At 36.8% G+C, this 12628-nt stretch overlaps 2 protein-coding genes across 3 annotated transcripts in view; one reads left to right on the forward strand and one right to left on the reverse strand.

Moving 5' to 3' along the window:
• The window catches only part of AGBL3 (AGBL carboxypeptidase 3), a 97887-nt gene that overhangs the window by 45564 nt on the left and 39695 nt on the right, over window positions 1–12628 (forward strand). Inside the window, 8 exon segments of the mRNA XM_073809963.1 lie at window positions 2151–2258; window positions 5203–5341; window positions 6580–6606; window positions 6608–6853; window positions 6855–7105; window positions 7108–7339; window positions 10919–11081; window positions 12225–12351. Of these exon segments, the coding sequence (XP_073666064.1) occupies window positions 2151–2258; window positions 5203–5341; window positions 6580–6606; window positions 6608–6853; window positions 6855–7105; window positions 7108–7339; window positions 10919–11081; window positions 12225–12351 (1293 nt within the window).
• Window positions 251–12628, reverse strand: part of CYREN (cell cycle regulator of NHEJ) — a 98815-nt gene continuing 86437 nt past the window's right edge. Inside the window, exon 5 of one of the 2 annotated variants that reach the window (XM_033863321.2) lies at window positions 251–2669. In XM_033863321.2, coding sequence (XP_033719212.1) covers window positions 2541–2669 — 129 coding nt within the window. In that variant the 3' untranslated portion in view covers window positions 251–2540. Of the gene's footprint in view, window positions 2670–5698; window positions 7334–12628 lie in introns of those variants that run through there. The other variant, XM_033863322.2, reaches the window with a different exon arrangement.

Consider the following 12628-nt stretch of genomic DNA (forward strand, 5'->3'; position numbering starts at 1 on the left):
TCTCATTTTGCTTATCTTACTGTGTTCGGGGTCTTCTTTTTGAAGGCTGCAGGTTCCTAGTTCCCATTGTTTTTGGTTTCTAACCCCAGTGGGTAAGGTTGGTTCAGTTGGGTTGTGTAGGTTTTGTGGTGGAAGGGACTGGTGCCTGTATTCTGGTGGATGAGGCTGGATCTTGTCTTTCTGGTGGGCAGGATCTTACCTGTCTGGTGGGCAGGACCATGTCTGGTTGTGTGCTTTAGGGTGTCTGTGAACTTATTATGATTTTAGGCAGCCTCTCTGCTAATGGGTGGGATTGTGTTCCTGTCTTGCTAGTTGTTTGGCATGGGGTGTCCAGCACTGTAGCTTGCTGGTCGTTGAGTGGAGCAGGGTCTTTGCGTTGAGATGGAGATCTCTGGGAGAGCTTTCACCATTTCATATTATGTCAGGCAGGGAGGTCTCTGGTAGACCAGTATCCTGAACTCAGCTCAGGTCTGACACCCAGCCAGAGCACCAAGACCCTGTCAGTCACTTGGCTCAGATGAAAAGGGAGGAAAGGGAGGGAAAAAAAAAAGAAAGTAAAACAAAATAAAGTTACTAAAATAAAAAATAAATATTAAAAACAAAAGTAATAAAAATAAAGAAGGGAGCAAGCAAACCGAAAAACAAATCCACCAATGATAACAAGCGCTAAAAACTACCAAGAAGAAAAAACAGACAACCCTAGGAAAAATGGTAAAAGCAAAGCTATACAGACAAAATCACACAAAGAAGCATACACATACACAGTCACAAAAAGAAAAAAAGGAAAAAATATTATATAAATTTTAAAAAAGGAAGAGTGCAACCAAATCAATAAACACATCTACCAACGACAATAAGCTCTAAATATTAAACTAAGATAAACATAAAACCAGAAACAAATTAGATGCAGAAAGCAAACCCCAAGTCTACAGTTGCTCCCAAAGTCCACTGCCTCAATTTTGGGATGATTTGTTTTCTATTCAGGTATTCCACAGATGCAGGTACCTCAAGTTGATTGTGGAGATTTTATCCGCTGCTCCTGAGGTTGCTGGGAGAGATTTCCCTTTCTCTTCTTTGTTCGCACAGCTCCTGGGGTTCAGCTTTGGATTTGGCCCCACCTCTGTGTGTAGGTCTCCAGAGGGCATCTGTTTCCGCTCAGACAGGACAGGGTTTAAGTAGCAGCTGATTAGGGGGCTCTGGCTCACTCAGGCCAGGGGGCAGGGAGGGGTTTGGAATACGGGGCGAGCCTGTGGCAGCAGAGGCCAGCATGACGTTTTAAGAGGCTGAGGTGCGCCGTGTGTTCTCTCGGGGAAGTTGCCCCTGGATCACGGGACCCTGGCAGTGGCGGGCTGCACAGGCTCCTGGGAGGGAGGTGTGGATAGTGACCTGTGCTCGCACACAGGCTTCTTGGTGGCTGCAGCAGCAGCCTTAGCGTCTCATGCCCGTCTCTGGGGTCCGCGCTGATAGCCCTGGCTCGCACCCGTCTCTGGAGCTCCTTTAAGCGGCACTCTTAATCCCCTCTCCTCACGCACCAGGAAACAAAGAGGCAAGAAAAAGTCTCTTGCCTCTTCAGCAGCTCCAGACCTTTTCCCAGACTCCCTCCTGGCTAGCTGTGGTGCACTAGCCCCCTTCAGGCTGTGTTCATGCAGCCAACCCCAGTCCTATCCCTGGGATCCAACCTCCGAAGCCTGAGCCTCAGCTCCAAGCCCCCACCCGCCCTGGCAGATGAGCAGACAAGCCTCTCAGACTGGTGAGTGCTGGTCGGCACCAATCCTCTGTGCAGGAATCTCTCTGCTTTGCCCTCTGCACCCCTGTTGCTGCGCTCTCCTCCGTGGCTCTGAGGCTTCCCGCCACCCCCAGTCTCCGCCAGTTAAGGGGCTTCCTAGTGTGTGGAAACCTTTTCTCCTTCACAGCTCCCTCCCAGAGGTGCAGGTCCCATCCCTATTTTTTGTCTCTCTTTTTTCTTTTGCCCTACTCAGGTACATGGGGAGTTTCTTGCCTTTTGGGAGGTCTGAGGTCTTCTGCCAGTGTTCAGTAGGTGTTCTGTAGGAGTTGTTCCACGTGTGGATGTGTTTGTGGGGAGGAAGATGATCTCCACATCTTACTCCTCTGCCATCTTGAAGGTCCCACTGTTTTCTCTTTTTCTCCAGATTGGACCCCTTCTAATCCTGAGCGAATGTACATCCCAACAGGCCTGGAGATAGAACCCCTTTATCCAAGCTCCAAGGAGGATCCTGTGGTTTACCTAGCTGAAGATGGTGGGTATATGAGACATGTTGCTATAAAAAATAACTTGGTACCTGGGCTAATCTCTTAGTTATATTTGTTCTGCTGTTTATAGTGGAAATTGTAAATTAACAGGAAGTCCCTGACTCCACAAACACGTCTGGTTACATATTAATCCAAATGTTGATTCAGTGCTAATTATGTTCTTGAAGGTGCATATTGCAGCTTATGCATACTTACTTAAAGATAAAGCATCATGTTGACCATGAGAATGAAGAGTCTTACTGCGATGGAATTAAGCTTTGCATCAGTTTTCAAAGGTAAATCCAGCAGAGTGCTCTGCAACTATCATCCCCTTTCCATCTATAGGTCATTTTCATGCAGTCTTTCAGGTGATTTATTTTCATATTATGCCAGTTTGATGCATTTCTTGGGACTGCATTCTTGAAAAGAGGAAAATATCCCACATTGCAAATAACATCTAAGATTACATCTCAGGAAAGTGTTCTTAACACTCAGGATTAATAAGTGCATCTTGAGAGCTCTGGTAATGCAGAATCTCTGCTTCATGTTAGAGTATGCTAATAATCAAACATAGAAGTCTCAACCTACATTCTAAACTGCGCTGCTCCTGAAGCACCAATGTAAGGAAGTATGGGACTCCTGTACAGTTTCACCACATCTTATGGAAAAACCGGAATGAACTTTTTGGCCAACCCAGTATCTTAGACTATATATTAAAGATGACTTCCAGGAAGCAAATGTATTTTATTTAAAGAGCTGGCAAAACAGAGAAATTCACGGGAATTCCTTCTTACACAGTAAGCAGTTACAGAAATCATATACTCGTGCATTTTTAAGCAACTGGGGTGAGAAAAGCACCTCTGATTTTTTATATTTGATTTCAAATATTTACATAGCTAATGCACCTCCTAATTTTCACACATAAATGAGATCTAATATGAAATTAAAGTAGATGAGGTGAGTTGGTCAGGCTCTTGTCAGGAAGTGGATGGCTTACATAGAGTAATTTAAGAAACTTTAATGAAAGGATAACTTACAAAAGGGTGGACAGAATTAAGGGAGACTAATAAGGGATGGTGAAGCAACAGAGAATTGTCAATAGAGCAGAACCATTATTCCTCCTAGGCCTGAAGGGGTAAGAGAACAGAGTGGTTTCCAAACCTGTAGCTGTAGAAGGAAGTCCCCAAACAACTGAGTATATAGAATTCTGGGTTTACATTTTTTTCTTTTAAATATTTTTCTTTCTTTAAAGATATTGTTCCATTGTCTCATGACATCTGTTCTCTTTAGTAAAAAGTCAGCCATAATTTATATCATTGTTCCTTATATGTGATGTGTCTTTTTCTGTTTGGCTGTTTTCAGCAATTTGACTGTGACCTGCCTAGATTTGGTTATCTTTATATTTATCCGGTTTGGAGTTTGCTGAACCTCTTAGATCCATAATTTAATAGAGTTCTTTGTTTTTTTTCCAAATTTGAGAAATTTTCAGCCATTATTTCTTCACGTATTTTCTCCATAATATTCTTTCTCTTCTGTCCCTTGGAATTCCAACTCCAATCCATATGGTAGATTTCTAGCTATCTCGCACATGTCACTGGGTCTTTGTTCTTTTTTTCTCCTCTGGCCTTGGGTTTGGATAATTGTATTCATTTGTTTTTAAGTTCACTGAGTCTTTCCTTTGCAATATTCAGTTTCTCTTAAGCCCATCTGGTAAATCTTTCATTTCCATTATTGTACTTTTTATTTCTAGAATTTTCATTTCATTCTTTTTACAGTTAACATTTCTTCTTTTTTTGAATTACTTGATCTGTTTATTCACTATCTCTATCTTTTCCTTTAAGTATTTTAACATATATTCAAAGTCCTTCTCTGTTAATCATACCATCTGAGTTATCTTTGGGTCTGTTAAATATTTATTGGATCACATTTCCTTCTTTGTGTGCTTCATAGTTTTTTTTTATCATATGTGGGAAATTGTGAAAGATATGTTGTAGGAGTTTGTATTATGTTCTTTTTAAACATTATGCTGAATTTTTTTCTGGTAGGCAGCTAAATTGCTGGCAAATCATTTTGCTTCCTTTGGAATTGGTTTATTTTTTTATAAAAGCAGGTCTGTTTTCATTTTGTCCTTAGTCCTAGGTCATGGCCCTTACTCCTGAATGCGGTTCTTATGCCTAATATACAACCTTTTTAGAGTCACGATTGAATGCCTGAGGTGCTCAGTGAAGTCCTTGTATTCTGGATAGGTTGAATTTCAATATATCCTAGAATGTTTATCCTCTGGTATCTCAGTCCTACAGTAGCACTCTGTCCTATCTTCCCTAGTCTTATCCTGTGCTTGTAGAGCCAAGCCTTCAGTCAAGGACTGGGGAACCACCATGTAGACTATTGAAGCCCTCCCTCTACATAGCGTTCTTCTCTCTGGTACCCAGGGTACCAATTTCAGCAGCCCCAGGCAACAATCTCGCCTCCTCAGCTCAACATGACTGTTATGCTATCCTTAAGTGCCATCTTCCTAAGAGGTAAAAAGTACCCCCAGGAAGAAAACAAGAATTAAACATGGGCTTATTTCATGTATTTACCTTCTTTCAAGAACCATATGTAGTTCTGGTATTTGTGTTGTCCAAATGCATGAAAACAGTTAATTCGTATTTTTTGTCCAGTTTTATAGTTATTTACAGTGAAAAGATGACTTCAGGACCAATTACTTCATTATAACCAGAAGTAGAGTATTTTTACTGTGAGAAATATATGAATTTATTTCAGGCATTGCTTTTCTAGTCTAAATACTTAGACTTACTTATTTCAACATAAACCTATATATGCTAGTGTCAAATTATGTTAAAATTTATAATCCTTAGTGACACTTCAGTTATACTGTAGTTCCAAACTCTATGCAGAATAGCCTATATACTTTAGCTATGGCTTGATATCTTTATGGTTTCTCATCAGCCTACAAAGAGCCTTGTTTTGTGTATTCCCAAGTTGGGGGCAACCGAACACCCTTGAAGCAGCCTGTGAATAACTGTGATGATACTTTGATGTTTGAAGCAAGGTTTGAGAGTGGTAATCTACGGAAGGTAGTCAAAGTGTAGGTTTTAATTATTTTTATTTGAGGAGGTAGACTATCAACTATTTATTATTTCCTGTATTAGATACATTACTTTTAGTATCCATTACTGAACTATAATTCCTTGAAGTATAGATGCTACTTAGAGATTATTTTAAGGGGTAGGTATGGAAGGTTCTGGGTTCAAACAATTTTGAGAACTATGAATTAAACAGGTTTCTGTAATGTACATTTTCAGTATGCCAATATGAATTGTCACACACACACACACACACACACACACACACACACACCCCGCTTCTCAGACTTTTTAATGGAGTAGTTCTTCAGATGAGTGTTCTGTAAAACGTGCTTGGGAATATGCCTGCGATCCAAGGATATTTTTAAAAAAATTTTTTAATGAAAAATTTTAAACATACACTTAAGTACAGAGCATAATACAGTTCTACATTAACTATCATATACCCATCACCTAGATTCAATGGCTCTCAAGGTTTTACAACATTCATTTCCTAGTTCACTGTTTATAACTACACACACAAACACATATACACACACAATAAGTGCATAATGCTGATAGAATAGGAAGTACTTGGTAAAAAAGTCACAACTAACCAGGTAAAATTGTTAGATATATAAGTAATGTACTAATGAAATTATTTTTGCCTTTAAGTATCTTCAATGATTAAGTATGGGGGATGCAAACAGTTATGAAATACAGTTCCTGTCCTCTCAGAGTTTACAGTTTTATAATCCATATGCTTATAGTAATTTATATAGGTTTTTAACCTTTCTTAGTGATAGGTATTTCAGATTCTTAGAGCTAGAATCTAATATAAAACAGAAATGTATGTCTGAAGTAAAAAAAGAAACATTGGACTTGAATTCTTAAAAACTTAAGAACTCTTTAATCACTTCTTTTATAGGAAACATAACCGGGTTGACATATATAATTTTTGTCAAATGCCCATTTTTTTATGTGCTCTCTTGAATTACAAAGGAGTAAAAAGACTTTAGAATTCACATAGAAGCAGTTTTGCATCCAATAAAAGAGAAAGCTTCAAAACTTTGATTTTTTACAATTACTTGCATATTGGACATTGCCTAAATAAATGTTGTTTCCCAAATAAAAAGCTTTCTGTGAATAGGTAGTTTATTATTTGTATATTTATTATTACTTTTATTATTTAATTTAAACTTGAATGTCATTTTTACATTTTTTATGTGCTTTTTTTCCCCTTCCTTTTTTTGTGTCTTAGGGCAGAATATGAATACCAGCTGACTGTGCCCTGACCTGTTCACAAATAAACACACCCAGTGGTACTACTTCCAAGTCACTAATACCCAAGCAGGAATAGACTACAGATTCACTATTATCCATTTCACCAAGCCTGCTAGTCTTTATAATCGGGGTATGCACCCACTGTTTTATTCTGAAAACGAGGCCAACGCTCATAATATTGGCTGGCAGAGAATAGGAGACCAAATGAAGTATTATAGAAGCAACCAGGGGCAAGACGGGTGCCATTATTTCTCTTACATGGACATTTCAATTTCCACACAGTAAAGATACCTGCTATCCATACACTTACACAAACCTGCAAGAATACCTTTCTAGCATCAATAATGACCCAGTACAGTCAAAGCTTTGTAAAATACGTGTCTTGTGCCACACAATTACTAGGACCATGGTGTATGTTTTAACGATTACTACCCCCTTGAAGAACAGTGAGTCAAGAAAGCGAAAGGCCATGATTTTGACTGCAGGGGTACATCCAGGAGAAACCACAGCTTTTGGATCATGAAGGGCTTCCTAGATTATATTTTAGGAGACTCAAGTGATACACAGTTGCTCCGGGACACTTTCATCTTCAAGGTGGTACTCATGCTGAATCCAGATGGTGTGATTGTGGGAAATTATCGGTGTTCCTTAGCTGGATGGGATTTAAACCTTAACTATACATCTCTCCTGAAGGAGTCATTTCCTTCTGTTCGGTATACCCGGAACATGATCTGTAGGTAAAATAAGCATCAAATTACCCTATGCTTATTTAGTAAACTTGGTAGTAAGAATTTTGCTCCCACAATCCCACTCATTTTACTCTAGATTTTCTTAAGATAGTTTAACTATAGCTACTTAATTTTTTTCCTTATTCTTCCCAACTCTGCTTCTGTACCTTTCTGGCATTATGCCACTACGTTCACTAGCTTTCTTTTAAGTAATGAAATAGACTCTAGAACATTTTAATGGCTTAGTGAAAATGTACAGTTACATTTGCCTATCCTAAAATTTGGTTTCTTCCTAAAGTTAATGGTAGCACTGATGTTTATTTTGGGATCCTTGAATCCCTTATATGTGAAAATTAGTTACATCTACAGAGCCTTCTGGCACTATGTTGACCATACATTGCTCTATGATGAGTCTTTTGATGATAGGTTACATACTTATTTAAACTTTCATGAATAGTCTTATTTGCCCCTGGAAAAAATGAACAGCTTTAAATTTTCTAAAGAATCAGAACAGTAAAATGCACATAGTATTTAAAGCTTTGTTGAATTACTGGGTGAATTATTTAATAGATTCAAGTAATAACAATCAGGAATAGGCATTGCTAGAGTAGAGAGATTTATTGGAGTCAAAGAACACCCAAATCCTCTTAACCTTTTTGGTTAAGAATGTGGAGACTAGAGTGAAACCGTATCAGATTGGAATCCCTGCTATATCATTTGCTAACTGTGTGATTTTGAGCAATTTTAAAAACAAACCCAAACCTCAGTTTTCTCATCTATAAAGTGGGAATAATAATGCTTACCTCACAGACAAGAGGATTAAATGAGAATATTACTACTAAAGTGCCCAGAATAAAGTGCCCAATATTACTGGAACACTGGAAACTCTAAATGTATTCAGTGTTTCCGCAAATGTAAAAAGAAGTTAATGAATTAGATATAGATGTAATAACTCTTCGTAAACTATTTAGGATTGTTCAAATGTTACAATAATAAGTACTATTATAGAGAGTGTTTATATCCTCATCCAGCTCTGTCATCAGGGCCCCTAATAAAAGCATACGAGCCCTGTTTCAAGGAGGAGGACCTCAAAGATACCTCCAGTCCCTCAGAGGAGCTGACAGGCTTCAGGAGCACCCAGCATGGCTCTAGTTACTTAGTTCAGCCTCAACTTTCATGTTAATCCTTTTATCTTTATAGACACATGGGGAGTGAAGCGCAGATCTCCACAAAAATGAGTAAAAACTCTTGTTTTATACCCCTCACAAATGTGGACTTCAGGATTCTCTGAAATTATTTGGGAAATATTTAAGTCATAAAGAGGAACCCATAACTAATTTTCCTGGGGATGGCACACAATGGAGAGAGCTGAGTAAATGCAATGTGGTATCCTAGATTGGATTCTGGGACAGAAAAAGGACATTATTGGGAAAACTAGTGAAATCCAAATAAGGTTGGGAGTTTAATAGTGATGTACCAACGTTGGTTCCTTAGTTTTTGACAATGTGCCATGGTTATGTAATATGTTAACATTAGGGGAAACTGGATGAGGGGTAGATATATGGAAACTCTCTCTACTATTTTGCCAGTTTTGTGTAAATCTAAAGTTATTCCAAAATTTAAAGTTTATTTTTTAATAGAAAGGGAGCTGATGGGATGCCCATTAGAGTATTTATAATGTCTACTTAATGCTCTTTGACATTAAGGGTGCCTGGCCCAACACAAGATGGATTACAGGCCAAGGCCCTTTGGCTTGTCTCTGTGGAAGACATTTTATATGTCTCTGTTCTTCTTAAATTGCCTCATAAGAAGGTTAAGGCAGGAATCTATTCAATAAGTTTCAGAAAGACTTCCAAGAAAGAGAACTACTTTAATGCAATTGATTAATCATAGGCAGATAAATGGAATAAAAGTCAGTCACATACGTGTGGAAAGGTGAGAGGCTGTAAGTATGTCTAAAACTAAATATATTTAAAGTATTTGAGGATAACAGAGAGTAGCTTTTAATATAGGCTACTTAGTGTAAGGTACTTAGAATATCTTAACTGGCTAAGAAAGAAATCCCAACTGTTTCTAAAGTGATTTAAATTAGTGTTAAGATGAGAGACCCTATTATGCTGTTTGACTTCAAAAGTAGTAACATTTCTTTGGGATTTAATTACTTAGAGGTTTCTTTTGACTCACTTATAAGAAACCAAATGTTCATTAAAACTGGGGAAATGGTTTAAAAATGTACAGCATATCTTATTTAAGGAGCTAACTTGATAGTCTTACTTTATAATCTAGTCCTTTTCCTAAAAACTTGTAATGATCATTTGGTGACTTTATGTCAATTTTATGTTATCAGTTAGAATTTACTGGTCATCAAATGAAAAAGGGCAATAAATTAATACGTGTAACAGACTTCAACTTGGGATTTCACTATAGTTTAAAGAAGTATTGTTTTGGATAGAAGCTACACTTTGAATATTTAGATTTTAGGATTTAATATTTTGTTATAAAAGTATTACATTTCATGTTACTATAAATTATTAACATTTGGTATTTATTCTTCCAGATATAAGCAGTATATGTAATTTTAGTTATTTAAGTAATATAATAATGCTATATGAAGTTTGGAAATATGATATGAAAATAAAGGCAAAAATGTCGGTAATCCTACCACTTTAACACCACCACTTTTTCACCTTTTGAAAGCCTCTCTACTAGTTATTTTCATCAACCAGTTTGGGGGACTTATTTTTTATTACTTTAATATTCATTGAATGCCTAAATTATGCAGGCTAAGAATTGTGCTCTTGAGAAATGATTTCTTTAAATTATTTATTAGAAATTTACCAGAAAAACAATCAATTCAAACTTTGGTACTATTTTTCTCAAAATGATATTTACCCACCACATTACTCAAAGGTTAAATATTAATTGGCTTCAGCACTAAGTCGTCAGGCACTCAATTTTTAACACATATTTTGGTACTTGTGTGCATAGCACTGTTTTAGATGTTTTGAAGCATTCCCTATCCATGTTTGATTAAATATCAAAAATATGAAAACTTACCTAGGCAAGTGCCAAGTAAATGGTACCAACATTAAGTGCTACAGGAGTTCAAAAAAGAAAAGTCTGTGGGCTTGACTAGTCAGAGAGGAAGTGAGACGTGAGGTTGGTGTTGAGGGATAAGGGGTAGTATTTGCATTTACAAATATGAAGAAAGAAGATACTTCAGTCAGAAAGAATCTATGTGAGAGCTAAAAGGCAAAGATAAGAGTGAGCTGTTTTCTGTGTACAACAAAAAACACAATCAAAAAAGCAGAGAGATCCTCTTGGAGAAAGTCTTGGGAGTAAGGTAAAAATTTTGTCCTCATACTGGAAGGCTAAAACATTCATATTTTATATACAATTAATAGGAACTTATTGTAGGTGTTTAAAAAATTATATGTTAATAATCATAAGAGGTAAGAAAAGAAACTGAAAAGTAGGATATAAGAAACTCTGTTTATTTGGATATTAGACTTGTTAATCCATAATTACAGCCATAGAAGAAAAATGCAGAGGTAAAATGTAGTAACTTGTTCTTTTTCTTCTTTGTAGATTGATGGAGAAACGAGAGGTTATTTTGTATTGTGACCTTCATGGCCATAGTAAGAAAGAGAACATCTTCATGTATGGCTGTGATGATAGTGACAGATGTAAAGCATTATACTTACAGCAACGAATCTTGCAACTTAGGCTGAGCAAAAATTGTCCAGATAAAGTAAGCACCTTTAATATTTTGACTTTTCCTTTACTACATGTTGCCCATGCAAGACAGCAAAATGGATAATTTTAGTTAGTAAACTGCTTTTTTATTTAGTTATTCTGATGGTTTATACAATTGACCATAAGAAAGCAACTGTGTGAAATGTTTAATGACCAGTAATTTGAGATATGAAAAAAAATGCCCAATATCCTACCACCATACTTAATGATAAAACACTGATTGTTTTCCTCCTGAGGTCAGGAACAAGGCAAGGATATCCACTTTTACCCCTTCAATTCAGCCTTATACTGGAGGTTCTAACAAGTGCAATAAGGGAAGAAAAAGAAATAAAAGGCAGACAGATTGGAAAGGCAGGCGTGATTGTGTTCATAGAAAACCCATGCAATCCACAAAAACTCCTAGAACTAATAACTGAGTTTAGCAGTGTCATAGGATACAAGGTCGACCCACAAAAACCAACTGCAGTTCTATATACTCACAGTGAACAACTGGAAACCAAAATTTAAAAGAATATCATTTACCATCACTCCAAAATAAGTGAAATACTTGTGACTGCAAAGGGATGGCACAAGGGAGTTTTTAAGAGGTGATGGAATTGTCCTATATCCTGATTTGTGGTAGTGTTTACACAAACCTATACATGTGTTAAAATTCACAGAATGGAACACAAAGTAAATTTTTTTAATTGTAATTAAATTACAAAAACTCATTGTAGATACTGATGTTATAACAGTTCTTGAGGGCGACTTTCAAATTATCTTTCATGTGATAATAAAGCATCGTATTCGATTCTGAAAATCTACAACACTGATCTTCATTCCTAAACATGTTTAGGCTCCTTCCTATAGCCTTTTAAAGTCAACACTATCAAGAATTCATCAGCTGGTTTTGAATGCATATGTTATATATAGATAAAAAATAAAATTTATTTCAGAATTTAAGTCTATAATTCTCAGAAATGTAAATATGTCATCCTTAAAATGAGTTATTTTCATTGGTCAGGATATAAAAGCTCCCAAAGCTTTAGAGAGAATTATTGCTTTTGCACAACTACTTTTTCATTTCCAACCGTACTTCCTATGAAAGACATTGTGATTAGAAAAGCAATGGGTCTCATTTTTATTTGCGTCTTTTCAGTTTTCATTCTCAGCTTGCAAGTTTAATATTCAGAAGAGCAAAGAGGGAATAGGAACGGTGGTAACGTGGAAAGTGGGAATCAGGAACAGCTTTACCATGGAGGCCACTTTTTGTGAATCTACTCTGGGTAAGATCAAGTGTCCTCATTCATGACTGTCAGAACTTTAAACCAAAGAGACGTTTTTAATGTAAGATTAATAGTGTAGGCAACTGGATCGTGAGCACTTTCTTCCTGCTTAGATACATACTGATATCTAATCAATTCTATAGATAGGATGAATAAACAGACTCCCACTATATATCTCTATCATCATTTTCCTTTGTTTAGAAAAGGAAGTTTTAGCACATACATAGAATACCTAATTGGTTGTTTCATGAACTAATCTTTAATTGCTTGTTTGGGG

This window comes from Tursiops truncatus, chromosome 9 (assembly GCF_011762595.2).
Source record: "Tursiops truncatus isolate mTurTru1 chromosome 9, mTurTru1.mat.Y, whole genome shotgun sequence".
Lineage (NCBI taxonomy): Eukaryota > Metazoa > Chordata > Mammalia > Artiodactyla > Delphinidae > Tursiops > Tursiops truncatus.